At 38.9% G+C, this 14,881-nt stretch overlaps 1 protein-coding gene across 1 annotated transcript in view; it reads left to right on the top strand.

Moving 5' to 3' along the window:
- USPL1 (ubiquitin specific peptidase like 1) overlaps positions 1 to 11,807 on the top strand; it is a 41,441-nt gene extending 29,634 nt beyond the window's left edge. Inside the window, exons 7-9 of the mRNA XM_037800293.1 lie at positions 802 to 927; positions 7,137 to 7,294; positions 9,241 to 11,807. Of these exons, the coding sequence (XP_037656221.1) occupies positions 802 to 927; positions 7,137 to 7,294; positions 9,241 to 11,135 (2,179 nt within the window). The 3' untranslated portion in view covers positions 11,136 to 11,807. The remainder of the gene's footprint in view (positions 1 to 801; positions 928 to 7,136; positions 7,295 to 9,240) is intronic.
- Positions 11,808 to 14,881: the final 3,074 nt, after the last annotated feature.

The raw sequence follows: 14,881 nt of genomic DNA, 5'->3' as shown, positions 1-14,881 counted from the left end.
TATCAGGGGTGGGGGTCAGGGAATGCTGGAGTTCTGTGTATGGGGTTTGTATTGTTTTTGCAACTGTTCCTATAACTTTGAATTTATTTCAAAATAAAATGTAAAAAAAAAAAAAAAGGAATGAACTATTGAAACATACAACTCAGAGGGCTCTTAAGGGCATTATGCTAAGTAGAAAAAAAAAAAAAGCCAACCTCAAAAGGTCATATACTGTATGATTCCATTTATATAACCTAAAACAAAATTATAGAGCAGATTAGTGATTGCCAGGGATTATGGGTGGGGTGGGGGTGCAGATTCTATAAAGGGGTAGCAGGAGTGAGCCCTCAGTAGATGGAATCATTCTGCTTCTTGATTGTGGTGGTGGTTACAAAAATCTACACATAATGAAATGACATAGAAGTATTCATACAGTGTATCAATTCAGATTCCTGGTTTCAATAGCATGCTATAATTATGTACACTGAGAGCCCTGGATGACTTCTCTGTACTATTTTTGCAACTTCCTGTAAATCTATATAATTGTTTCAAAATAAAATGTTCAAAAAAAAAAAAAAAGAAGAAGAAGAACTTCTTCATATCATTGCTGAAAACCTCCGGGTAACTGACGTGGAGTCTTCACAGGTTGCTTCTTCAGCAGGACCAAGGAGCGATGGGGTCATATTGGTTTACTGTGTGCTTTGAGGGGCCTGGAAGTGTGAATAGACAAGTGAGGGGAAACAGTCTTTCATTTTGGACATTGCTGTAAGTCTCAGTTCATCTAATTCAAGTGAGTTGAAGTTCTGTCTTCTTTCTTTATAGGTGTGTGAAGAATCTGGTCACTTTCATGAATGTCGTCCCCGAGTGGCATCCCCTTAATGCTGCCCATTTTGGACCATGTAACAACTGCAGCAATAAATCCCAGATGCGGAAAATGGTATTGGAAAAGTAAGTGAAAATTGCCCTACAATTTAGAACAAAAAGAAGGTGGATTAAAAAAATTTTTAAGGTAGAGAATTGAAAATGACAACTACCGCCCACCTTTCCAAGTTTGTGCTAACGTGTATCCATGAATTGCCAGGTGCCTCTGTCTGTCGTGAACTCTGACCAATGAGCAAAGTATTCCCAGCTGGTACCACTGAAGAGCTGACTTAGGGATGTGTCTGACTCTACTCTCCTGGTGTCTTCTCTTCTTTTACCCTTTTTCTCCTTTTTGGGATGTTAAACTTCCATTTTTCTCTCCTCGGCCAAGTCCCTGAAGTCACTAGAATTCTCGAATTACCTTAATCTAATTTCAAGAGCTAAGAGGATTCATGAATGCTCATCGGCTCATCTTTCTGGATTTCTGTGCTCTTCCACACCTCAGCATGCTAATAGTTCATCATCTTGTGAGCTCTCTGCTGTCTTCGGACAGATGTGTTACATTTTGTCCAGCTTTTCTGTTTGTCCTCAGTGGGACGACTGGCCAGAAATACCTTTTCCAGTGTTACCAGAAGCCCCAGATTTTCACTGGCAGGTCAAATTCCATTTTAGGCAGTTTGTCTGTCTCTTCTTAACACATGTACACATAGACAATCTCTTTAGCCCTCATTTTCAGCCTCCCTTATCCCTGACTCAACATTAAGGAAACATTTTGAGGTATAATTTGATGTAATAACCAGTGACAGTAATCTCTGATGCCCTTGGATGTGCCATGAAACCCCTCAGAATCTTTCCTAAATTTGTTTTCATCAAGGTAACAAATTCTCTGTTAATCTAATAGTGCCAAAGGCTTAAAAGGAAGAAGAGCAGTTCCCTTCCCCACCCTCTCCCCGGGCAGGCACCTTAAACCCTTAAAGGAGGCATTTTCCATGACATTAAATAATGATATGCTTGTTCTGGCGTCTCTTCTCTAGTTGAGGATTAGGACTGGGTCCCAGCTTGGGGTCAAGTCCTTCTGATACTGTTAAACATTTGGTTAAATCAGTAATCAGTGCTTACATTGGTGTGAATGTACATATATTATTCTCTCTTTAGCAAGCAGTGTGCATGCCTGTTCCATTTCTTTTATAACTCTTATTTTTCCTGGAGTTATTAATTGTCATGTTTTCATTTGCTTTGTTTATATACCCATGGCTAATTTTTTCCAACTGCTTCAAACACCTGTCAATAAGTTTTCCAAACACCAAATGCTTCTACTTTGGGTTCCTTTTTTTTCCCTTTTTTCCTGGAAACCTCACTTACACTGCTTGTCATCCTTCTGCTCCAGTCTCCCAGGCTGTACCAATTCCTCTGTGGGTCTTTTGCAAGGGGGGTGCCCTTTATACACACTTCCAGTCACCATCCCGGTTTTCAGCCCAAGACCTCCCCCACCACGTTCTGCAACATTTGTTGCCTATCAATACAGAGTCTTTTCAGGGTCCCGTGGGGCAGATAAGTCCTTCTCATCCAGTGGGCCCACTCAAAAGCACCTTCCCGTCTTGTCATCTCTTCTGCTATGTAAATCAGCACTTCTTGTTTGCTTTTTGTCTTCTAAATAGTCATGGACTTGTTTGCTCTTGTCTCCTTTCCCTCACTTTGTCCTTTTTGGACCTGTTTTATTCCTTCACTATCACTTGATATTTGAGTGGGAAGACAGAGTGGGAGGGTAGAGGAGATGTCTAAACCAGAAGTCCATAATTTTCCTTCATAGTCTGGCATCAAATTTTTGGAGGTCGAAATGTTGAGGGATACTTTTTTTACGTCCTTTCCTTGATGCTGAGGAGGGTAGGGGGGAGCAGGATGTGGGTGTCTGCATGGACCATTGGGTAGGTTGAGGCTCTTGATGTGTATAATTTCATCTAGCTCTGTGTATACCTGCTTTTTCTCAAGCTCCAGTGTTGAAGATAAACTGATACTGTTATTTTGTTAATTGGTTGCATTGCAGCATATAATATTAAATTATATTGATACATTAAATTTATATATTAAATTTATTTTTATTATATTGCTTTACTGACATTGAAGATTTATGTTCTGATTTGAAAATGTATCCACTAGATAAAGCAGTGTTTCAGTGGAAAATGTGTTTTGCATTCTCAGGGGCCAGTTTATAACTTGGACGTTTCCTTTGTTCTTCAAAAGTAAATTGAACTAGTATGTAAAATTGTACTTATATTTCTTTACTTTGAAATTTTTATGTCTTGATTTGATGGTGTCTAGTGGAATTTAGAAGTAAATTTAATATGATTTTTAGGATAACCTAGAAGTAATTAGGTCCATCCTGATATCAAGCATAATTCAGTCTTACAGCAGAAAACCAAATAGTGTTATACATTACTTAAAGGCCTCTTCCCATAGCCCACGTTCTAACGTGTCCCCAGATGAGTCCATGGATAAATCAGGTAAATGACATCTAGTGGGCCCAAAGCTGCTACTTTTCTTCAAGTAAATTATTGAGAAGTTACAGTCAGAAGATGGTGATGAGGAGCCCCAAGAACTTCAATCGGATTTTACTTTTCTGACTCTTGAAATGAGCCCCTCAATACTGCTACAGTCTTCTTTAGGAACCTGGTCATATACTGTCTTGAGTTGACATTTGAAAAGTTTGGTTATTTAAGTTTCCGTATTTAACAGTGATTTCTCAAACAACTCTTTGTATGGTACAGGATACAGGAGTGGTAGGAAGAAAACTAAGACATTTCTTTTTGGTTCTTAAAGAGCTTTCCACATTTGCTCTCTAACTGCTTGTTAAATTGCACTGGGAAAGTTATCACTCCTGTGTATATATGTTATATTCTACAATAAAAAATATGATTTGAAAAAAGAGCTTTCTACAATCTAATACAGTGATTTTGAGACTTTTTTTAGGCAGATAAACTATACTCTCCCCTATGAAATTTTCATTGGAATACCAATGTATAAAATAGTTAAAAGGATTCTTCTTAATTTAAATCCTCATTGTCTGGAAGAAAATGTTTTATTTTTTTTTTTTATAAGATTCTTGAACTACCTCCAAAGAACATAGTATGTAAGTCTTTGTTGAACAATTTGTGGACCAAGTCTAATTATTTGAATTATGGCTAATTGCATAGATTTCATTTTTTGTCTTAGAGTCTGAAATAGTTCAAACAATGATATAGTAGATCTGAAATGTATTGATGTTTAAAAATTGCATTTGCAGTTTTTTTCTGTTTAAAACCTACATTTCATGGTTGAGAAATACATGGTTTTGTTTTTTTTAATTAAATTCAGTTTTATTGAGACATATTCACATACCATACAATCATCCATGGTGTACAGCCAACTGTTCATTGTACCAACATATAGTTATTCATTCATCACCCCAATCTATTTTTGAACATTTTCCTTACACCAGAAAGAATAAGAATAAAAAATAAAAGTAAAAAAGAACACCCAAATCATCGCCCCCCCCCATCCCACCCTATTTTTCATTTAGTTTTTGTCCCCGTTTTTCTACTCATCCATCCATACACTGGATAAAGGGGACTGCAATCCACATGGTTTTCACAATCACACTGTCACCCCTTGTAAGCGACATAGTTACACAATCGTCTTCAAGAATCAAGGCCACTGGGTTGAAGTTTGATAGTTTCATGTATTTACTTCTAGCTATTCCAGTGCATTAAAACCTGAAGGGCTATCTATATAGAGCATAAGAATGTCCACCAGAGTGACCTCTCAACTCCATTTGAAATCTCTCAGCTAGTGAAACTTTAGAGAAATACATGTTTTGAATGTACATTGCTAAGTTTGAATTTTCTAAAATACAAATTATTACATTGCTTCATTTGGGATAAAAATCGAAAACTTTGCCGACTTGGCGCTCCCCTGCTGTCTTTGGGCACTCAGGGTCCCTGCGTTGCCATGGGTGTTCTTTCCCTCTTTTCTGTTTTCTTTTCCTGAGGGTAAAACCATAGAATGGGAGGAGTTCAACCCTCCTGGGGTCCCTTGTGGATTCAAGTCCCTTGTGGATTCTTGGTTCCACTTCTGTTGCCCTGTTCCAGCAGGTTTCCTGTGGTCCAAGCAGAGCCTCCTCGCTCTCCTCAGCTCCCAGCGTCATCTTTGACTGACAGCCCAGCCCCCACTGTAGGTGGGAAGACGCCTGCGGATAATGTGCCAAGTTAGGGGTCTAAGCCCACATTAGAGGCAGCAGATGAGACAGGCTGGAATTATGGGAGGAGAATAGTTGGATTCAGGGGAACAGTGCTCGCCGAAAGAGGAAGATGAGCTAGAAAAAGAGGAGGAGGCATGTGCTTTATTTGATTGCTCCAAGATGCCATTGTTTAATCAATTGTGTCATCTTTTAACATGTTAAGAAAGAAATGATGCCTATTAAACTGTGTGCTATCAGTTGTAAGGTGCATCCCACTTCAGAGATGTTAAAATCCAGAGATTTATGACACGTCATAGTTAAAGGGAGTCGTGTGGAGGGCATGCTGAGTACTTTGCCCACGTCTGCATCATTTCACTCCGCATCGGTGTACCACTGGATCTTTTGGCAGAGAGGCTAATGCATTTAAGAGGGTGTCTTAAAATGTATGTAATTGCTCTGATTGTTGTCTTTTCTGTTTTTTTCTTGCCACTGCATGAGAAGATCAAGTTTCTACTCTAACTGAATCTTAAAGTAGACTTTGGAGTTTTCTGACTAGTTATTTCTTGGAATCTAGGGGGATTTACTTGTATTTCACTAGAGTTTGAGGATCTCCTATGTCCAAGGAAGTGTGCTGGGTGTGGCTTTCTGTCAGTGCAGTTTTTACTTTGGCTGATTTGTAAAAGAACATTTTAGAAGGCTTGGAACATACAAAAAGCATGAAATGTGTCAGGGTTTTATTTTTATTCATATTAATAAGCATGCCTGAAAACATTTTACATGTTAAATTCATACAAAGAAAACAGGGAACTAGCACGATTGTGTAGCCTCGGGATCCACAAGAGTTGTCTTAGTAACTAGCCTTGAGCTGTGTAAGGTCTTGTATTTGGCGGAGGGAACTACATATTGATCATTAAAGGGCCCTAAGCGTGTATATCCAGCTGTGAGAATACAGCTCCAGTTTTACTGGGTATCTTTGATTCAAAGCACGTACTTTACATTTAACCTGGCTGAAGTGGGGATAGGTCTTAAAATTGGTGGCCTGCTGGAGTTTAATTGGCAGCATTCTTTCACAGTGGTACGTTTTCAGTCAGTTACGTCTTAGGGTTGATCAAATAAGGTACGATAAACCATGGGAAAGAGTTTAGCATCATGGACAATTTTGCAGGACTTGATTTATGGATACTTAAATTTGAATATTTGTTTATTCTCTTAACATAATGATTGACAAAGGTAATTTATAAATTTCTCCTTGTCAGTCTTAATAATCGGCATTTTAGACGTTGATTCAAGTTCATTTCTGCTGAATAAATTTTGAGAAGTTAGGTAAGTTTTGACAGCTGTTTAAATATTAGGAAAAAGGGATCTTTGACATTTTTCCTAAATCTTGAGAGCTTTGTTAAATTTAGTTATTTGAGATCCATCTTTGGGTTCTGTTTTCTGGTTTGACATGTGACTGTATTGGTAAAATGCATTTTTGGAATTATGGATGTCTTGAAGTTTACAGTAAATCAACTGGTAGGTTGTATTTTTTTCTGTCCTTAGTTACAGTTAGGCTTTTCCCAAATAGAAATTTGAATTTGATAAGACATAGTGGGCCAAATTATTAGCATGTTGGGTTTCTTTTAAATGTTTGTTTGAATATCTTAGTTTGTTACTTTGTTTTTCACATAGCACCAGTCCCACCCAACAAAGGCAACTAATTTGGGTACTCAATGCCAAAGAAATTCTAAAAGGTCTGGATTTTTTCCCTTTGATTCTATGAAGTAGCTGCCAATCTTCTTTAAGCCAAAGCAGTATTGCCGCTGAAAGAGCAATTTTTGTTTAATGATCTGTGATAGAGCCTTATTGCATGATGGCTTCCAACTGTCAGTGATACCCTTCTGAGAAGGGTTTAGTGTTACCGGCTTCTTCGAGAAAGTTCTCCATTTCTAATTAAGACACACATCTGGAGGTTCTCAAGAAAAATGAGTGCAGTTAGCCTTGAGAGCCTTAATGTGGGACTTGTTTGTTTCAGACCCCCTTTGGTATAAGCAGACACATGGCATTAAATTTGTTCACCTTTCCTTTCCTTTCTCCCCCACAGACTAGCCCCCGTATTCATGCTGCACTTTGTAGAAGGCTTACCACACAGTGACTTGCAGCGGTATTCATTTCATTTCCAAGGCTCTCCTTATCAAGTAACTTCCGTAATTCAGTACCAAGCAAATAATCATTTCGTCACATGGAATTTAGGCGCTGATGGTAAGTGTTTAAGCTTATTTCTTTTGTGAGAGTAGGCCTGAAAACTAAACTCTAGTTTAAAAAATAAAAATTGAAAAGACAGACTTTGCCAGGACCTTTTTCTGTCTATTCTTGCCTTTAATTCCTCTGCCCTCCCCCATGCCCAATCCCCGTGGAGGTTGGGTGAGTTGAGTGTCCTTCCTGCTTTTTTCCCCTGTGACATCACCTTATTCGTGAGTGTACACAGCCACATGTGCGTGTTTCCTGTTTGAACAGACTGTGAGGCATATATTACTGTTAGTTTGCAGTTTGCTCTCTTCCACTTATTATTTTTTCTTTTGTTTTTTATTACATGAGTCAATATAACTTACCGAGAAATGAATGGTAGGAATTTTAGCTTTTGCATATTTAACCTTGTACTTTTGAAAATAAAGTGCCTCATACTGAAATTTTTAATTGAGAAAGAACAGCAAAAATAAAAAAAGTTTTGTTTAGTTTCCAGTTGTTAGTAAGTATAAGCAAGAAAAAACCACACCTATTTCTAAGACTATTGCACATTAGAAACGATGTAACTTTCTGTTGCTGTGCAGTAGAAATGTGTAGTTTGCTGACAGCTACATTTGAAGGTTACACCTTTATTTAAATAATTAAACTTCTCAATTGAAGGCTAAGTACAATTCATTAATTTTGCTTAATTTTTTCCCTTCCATTTGTCTGATGTGGTTTAATATTGCGTTGGTTTCACTCACAGTGGCCACTTTGTCTTAGGCAAGATAACTCGATCCCCTTAAAGTGTAGACCAGGCAGGTGGTACAATGTTACTTTGATACAACCATTTTCTATTGTTTGGATACTTACCATATTTGAGAAACTCCTGTTTCCCTCCTGGGGGTGGTTTGGTTGGATGACACAATATGTTATAAAAGTACTTTTCGAACTGAAACTCATCCTATAAATGCAACTATTACTTTAAAGTTTTACCCTATTCAGAATTTCGATGGAGGTAGTAGTTCTCAATAACATAAACAAAAACTAAAAAGCCAACTTATTTTAACTTTCCATTGCATTCTGGGGAGACGTGGATTGTTTTGAAAAGTTAGCAATAAAAGCACAGATAATTGTTGATTATTGAAAGGTTGTTACCCATCCAGGCCTTTGCTTAGCTTTTCCCAAATTACCACATGAGAGTAAGTAAAATAGAAATAAATGTACCTTCCCTTAACCCCTCATCACCCTCAGTACCTAGGCACCTTCCTTTCCTTCTCAGTTGAGTGTGTTTGTTTGTTTAAAGGAATAATTGAAACAAATTACCTCCTTTCCCCTTGTTCACACTTTAGTTCACTACAGCATGACCTGCCTCACAACACAGTGTAAATTGTGTGACAATAACTGCCAGTCACCCAACTGCTGTAAATAATGGACCCTTCACAGTTCTTACCTTAGTGCTGTAGTATTTGATGCTGTGGGCTCTTCCTGTTCCTTAAACACTTCTTTTGTCATCCATGATATCAGTCCCACGTAGAAATGAGAAAACAGAAGCTAAGAGATGAAATAAGAATCAAAACAAATGTTGGTACCTGAGCTAACAAGCTTTATTTATCTTGAAAATTCACATATATGAAAGTACTTTATTTTCTGACATGTTGGATAAATTTAAGCCCTAAAAGTTAACATATTATATTTTTGTCTTGAGTGTTCTGGGTATTTAAGGAAAGAGTGTAAACTATCTGGAACTAACTCAGTTTTTCAAATTTCTGGATATGTAAGTATACATAACTTTTGTTACCAAATAAAAACTTAACATTTGGCAGAGAAAAATGGTGCCATAAGGACAAGACCATGTCTTAGAGGGTTGTCCTTTGATCTGTATTCAGTGATACAGCAATTCAAAAGGCCAGAAGGAAGTTAAAGGGGGTTGGTGGTTTGGAAATGTCTGACGCTTCTGCTCTCTTCCTCCATCCTCCCAGGATGCTGGCTGGAATGTGATGACTTGAAAGGCCTGTGTTCTGAGAGGCATGAGAAATTTGAAGTTCCTGCTTCGGAGATTCATATTGTTATTTGGGAGAGAAAAACATCCCAAATGGCAGATAAAGCAGCTGCCTGCCTTCTGCCTAAAAAGACGAATGACCAGCATGCCTTTGATGGCGGAACACCAGCGTCTCCGGCATCATCTTCTGCGGGGGAGCCTTCCTCCACTGGCGCGTCCTCCGCCACTTGCGCCCCACGTGGGTCAGATGCTTCAAACACTCTTCCGCAAAATGAAGCTGAGGCTCATGGAGATCATTTACTTTCAGGTCCAGAAGGTTTGGCTGACAGTCATTTTATAACATTGACACTGGAAGAAATACAGGTTGACCCTGAAGGTCTCCTAACAGAAGGTAAACCTGTGGGAGAAAATAAAGGAGTTGTCACAACAAATACATCGCAATCAGAGGAATCACCAGTGGCTTCTGTGGTGTCAGCTTTACACAAGGAAGAGCTTATCCAAGACCAAATTGTGGATTTCGGCTTGCCATCTCCCATTGTAGGTACAAACACGCAGTCAACACAGCTGAATACAGAAGGCGCTGCAGATGCCACGTCTGTGACCAGCGTTTGTGCTCCTGATCTTATCCAAGGGATAACGTCTGTGGAAGTGGAGGGTGCATTTGTCCCAGAAAAGAACATTAGGTTAAGACTATTCCTTTCACCCCAAACTGAGACATTAACCCCAGAACAACATGTTGCCTCTCAGGAGGTATCTAATTTAAAGAAAGAAACTGTGGCAGATTCACAAGTCACAACAGCTAAGGCATTGCAGAGTCAGTCTCAGAAAGAAAGTCAGAAGAAACCGTTTGTGGGAAGTTGGGTTAAAGGCTTATTAAGCAGAGGTGCTTCTTTTATGCCACCTTGTGTCTCAGCTCACAAGAGAAACACTGTAACTGATTTGCAGTCTTCAATTAAAGGGGCAAGGAATTTTGGTGGCTTTAAGACTAAAGGTGTAAACCCCAAAGCTAACCGGGTATCCAGGAAGTCGCATAGATGTAAGCCTCCCCCAGTTAGTGATGCTCCCCCAAGTAATGCATCTTCAGACAGCACAGCATCTCGTCTGCACGCCGGCATGAGTGCTGAGTCGGAAGTTTTGGAGAAGTGTAAAAACACCTCATACGGAGCTCACCTCAGTCACAGTTCTCATGGAAATGGAAATGGTGTTTCTTCAGCAAACCATGGAGACTCAGTTGATGGCCAGATTCATAAACTTCGTCTAAAACTTCTTAAAAAACTTAAGGCAAAAAAGAAGAAACTAGCTGCTCTTATGTCTTCTCCCCAGAATGGACCACTTCCAAGTGAAAATTTAGAAGACGCATCCCATTGTGGGTCTCCAAATGATTGTGAGTCGATAGAAGACTTGTTAAGTGAACTACAATATCAAATTGATATTGCAGATAATAAATCTGGAAGCACCACAATTTCTAATGTTTCCTCATACAGTAATCAGACTCATGAAGAAATTTTAGCAGAATTATTGTCTCCTACAACTCTTGTTTCGACAGAGCTCCCAGAAAACGGAGATGCTGACTTTAGGTATTTGGAAATGGGAGATAACCATGTCCCAGCACCAATACCTAATGAATCAAACAGTAGTCCCCCAAACCTACAATTGAGTCAGGATCACAATTACTGTAGCCCCACCAAGAAAAATCAGTGTGACGTTCAGGCAGACCCACTAACAAATAATTCCTGCACTAGAGCGTTAAACTTGGAGAGTTCCACGAAGACTGATATTTTTGACGAGTTTTTTTCCACCTCAGAGTTAAATTCTTTAGCAAATGACACATTAGACTTACCTCATTTTGATGAATATCTGTTTGAGACTTGTTGAATGCTTGTTAATTCTTTTTCATTTATTTATTATTGCTCTTGAAAAACTTGTTATGTTTTTAGATAGTGTGTATACACTGGCCTTGTCTGAAAACTATGAACAAAATATAAGCTACTGAGGGTTTTTTTTTAACTTTTGGTTCTACCAATTCTATATAATAATATATATATTATTATATATTATTATATATAATTATATATATTATATATATAATAATATAATTGGTTTTACACATTAAAATTATCAGACATTTGTCTTCCTTTTTTGGCTTTGTTTTGTACTTATAGAAGAATGAGAGTTTCAAAACATTAAAAATGAAAAGTATTACCTAGTTTCTGGCAAGTCGTACCTTCGGGGTATTAAGTTTTGGGGTGGGTGGGTTATACTGGTTTGGTTACAAAGTTTAATTTTGATTATATTGATTCAGAAAAACACTTACAGAATTAAGGCTTTGCAGACAGAATGTGAATGTGTATTTGTTTTGGTAATGGTTCTGAGGCCTTAGATAAGACACTAAGCCTGTTTCTTAGACCAGTCGAGTGTCATGGAGTGTAGACTTCTCCCATACAATTTGTCTCCTTTTTCTCTTCTCACAAAGGATGGCAGGAAACCTTATTAAAACTTTGAGTGATGTTAAGTGATTGTTCAATAAATGATCTGTAACTGAGAAAAGGAATCTGTTTCTGCGTTGATCTGCAAGAAATTTACATACTGTCATAACATACCAACTTTTTCTCCAAGATGTTTATTTCTATAGCCATAATGGGGCACAATCCAGCAGTTCTGTTTTAGGAGAGAATAATAACCAAGGTTTATAAGGCTTGCTATATGTTGGGTTCTGTTATCTAGGAAACATTAAATTAGTTAAACCTCAGCATTCCTATGGCAGAAATATTATTATCCCATTTTACAGAGAAGGAAATGGACCAGGCCAGAGCTAGTAAGTGGTAGAACTGGGATTGAGTCAAGTGGTTGCTGTATCAGTTAGATGTTGAGATCATCATTGTATGTGTTCCACCTCAAGCTTCATTTAATGTTTGGGACCCAGACAGCACCACTGCTGGGATGACTTGAGTTAGTAACAGTAGTTACTGAGAAATAAGGGTGACAGCAGTGGTCTTGGAGTAACATATTTTGCAAGTACTCAGTACTTAATTGTCAAATTTACTCCCAAACCTACCCCCCCACATTCTGATTGTGAAATAATGCATGTTTATTGTAAAGAAAAAAGCCAAAAGAATTTGGATAATCTATCTTAACACTTAGTGATAATAACTACTGGAAACATTTTAATATTTTTATTCATATAGACTTAAATAAAAGTGAGGTCCTATTGTTCCTATTTTTATGATCTATTTTTACTTAATATTTAAAGAACTTTTTTTTCACATAATAGTCTTGGGCAACTTTTTGAATCCTTTTCTGAATATTACATTGTACCATTCTTTATCAAATCTTTTTTAGATTCTGAGGTGACCTGTAGTGTTTTGCCATTGTTAATTGTGCTGCAGCAAGATTACCCTTGTTGATAATTTTTTGCACAGATCAAAGTTTTGTTTTCTGAGAGTGGAATTGCTGGGTCTACAGATACATCTTTTAATGATTACATAATTGTTTTCCCTGAAACCTCACCAACGCTAAGTACTAGCAAAAAAAAAAAAAAAAACAACCTTGGCTATTTTTTCCCACATTTCCATGATTACTAATGAGGATGACCATTTTCTGTAACTTTATTGGCCAGTTGAATTTCTTGCTTGCCCATCCTTTGCTTGTTGTTTATTCATTCAACAAGTCCCACAGGTTCATTCAAGTATTTCTAGATTTCTTTTATGTTCCTAGCACAGTTCTAATCCCCAGAGGTAGAGCAGTAAAACAAAAGATACCTCTTTTAGGAGTTTGCTTTCTACTCAGGGAGAGAAATATATAATGTCAGGCAGTAGCAGAGGAGATGCATATATAATGTTACAAGATGGCAAATGTTGTGAAGAAAAGTGGGTGAAGAGTGAACGGGAGAACTATTAAAGACTGGCTGGCCCAGGAAAGCTTCTTGGAGGTGGGTGACATTGGAGCAGACTTCAGTGGAAGTAGGAGGCTGAGTGACGAGGAAGAGCAGAAGTCCCCAGGAGCCAGTGTGCTGGGCATGATTGAGGACGGGAGAGGCAGAGTGAGCGAGAAGGAGAGGGTCGATCATGAGATCAAAGAGGGTGGCAGCAGCCAGATCTTGTGGGGCTCTGTGGATCATTGTGAATACTCTGCCACTGGAAGCGATCGGGCAAGAGTACAGTAGCATGATCTGATCTGAGGCTTAAAAGGATCACTAAGTGGAGAGTGACTACGGGTGGCCAGGAGGAGAGTGAGAGTCTAACAGACTTCTGGTGGTTGTTGAGACTATGGAGGTAGCTGCAGAGGTGTTACGTTGCGTTTCAAAGAGTCAACAGAACGTGTTGATGGAGTGAATGTGGGGTGAGGAAGGAGTCAGAGACGAATCCCAGGCTTCTGTTGCCTGAGCAAATGGATAGTGCTGTTTATTGAGATAGGACAGGTTCAGGAAGGAAAGAATTTAAAGGGGGTGAATCAAGAATTCAGTTCTGGGTATAAGTGTGAGAGTCCTATTAAGCTCCCAAGTGGAGATGCTTACTTATGTGAGGCTGGCACTCAGGAGAAAGGTGGAGACTTGGGAGGTGTTCATTTGGGAATTATGAATGCAAGGATCATCTTTAATGCCACGGTACAGGATGAGTGCACCTGGGGAGGTAAGTCAGCCCCAGGGAATGGAAGGGCAGTGGGAGGAAGAAAAGAAGAGGGTAGTGTCCTGGAAAACTAGGGAAGAAAGTTTTTTTAAAGACGGTGATGATCTGTCAGATGCTGCCGAGAAGTAGCGCGAGGTAAGGACTGAGAATGGACAATAGGGAGGTCCTTGATAACAAGGACAGATTAGTGGGGCTGTGAGAACAGAGAAAAAGGATGGCAAGGAAGTGGAGTGTACATACCCACTTTTTTTTTTTTTTTTTTTTTTTTTGAGATATATTCACATACCACGCAGTCATACAAAAACAAATCGTACATTCGATTACATACCCACTCTTTTGAAACATTTTGCAGGGGCCTGGTGGGGGGATGTGAGGACAAAGTTTTTGTTGGTAATGTTTTTAAGATGGGAGATGTCATATGTTTATGTGTGGAATTCAGTGTTCCGAGGAGAGAGACAAACGTGTTGTATGTGAGAGGAGTGAAGGAGAGAAGCAGGAGCCAATTTCTCCAGGGATGGGATCCATGGTAGGAGGAGGAGTGTTTGACCTGAGGATCAAGACGAGTTTATCCTTCTTAATACTAAGGAAGAAAAGACATTGGGAGATTTGGTAACTAGAGAAAAAGAAAGTTCTCTTCTGATTAGTAAGATCAGTAGCTGAGGGTGTGAAAGGAGAAGAGGTTGTGGGTTGAGACAGAGGTTTGAACTCTTAGTCTGGAGAGGGGAACGCTAACCGAATAGGCCCATGTGGTAGACTAGCTAGGCATTGCTGAGGGCCTGCCAGAGGCTTTTGGTCATAAATTTAACTGCAGCTGGTAGAGACGGTGGTTTATTTTTCTCCATGTTAGCTGCTCAGGTGCAGGACAAAGCTGTGAAGTTGGCTTTAGCCACAGTGTCAGGCAAAGTGGGACGGAGAAAGGGAATTAAGGCTTTATGCAAGGGAAAGGAATATAGTGATGGATAAGAAGGGAAGAAGGGACTAGTGACAGATCTCAGT

The sequence above is a fragment of the Choloepus didactylus genome, chromosome 12 (genome assembly GCF_015220235.1).
Source record: "Choloepus didactylus isolate mChoDid1 chromosome 12, mChoDid1.pri, whole genome shotgun sequence".
Classification (NCBI taxonomy): Eukaryota; Metazoa; Chordata; class Mammalia; order Pilosa; family Megalonychidae; genus Choloepus; species Choloepus didactylus.
This window is presented reverse-complemented; position numbering and strand designations above follow the sequence as displayed.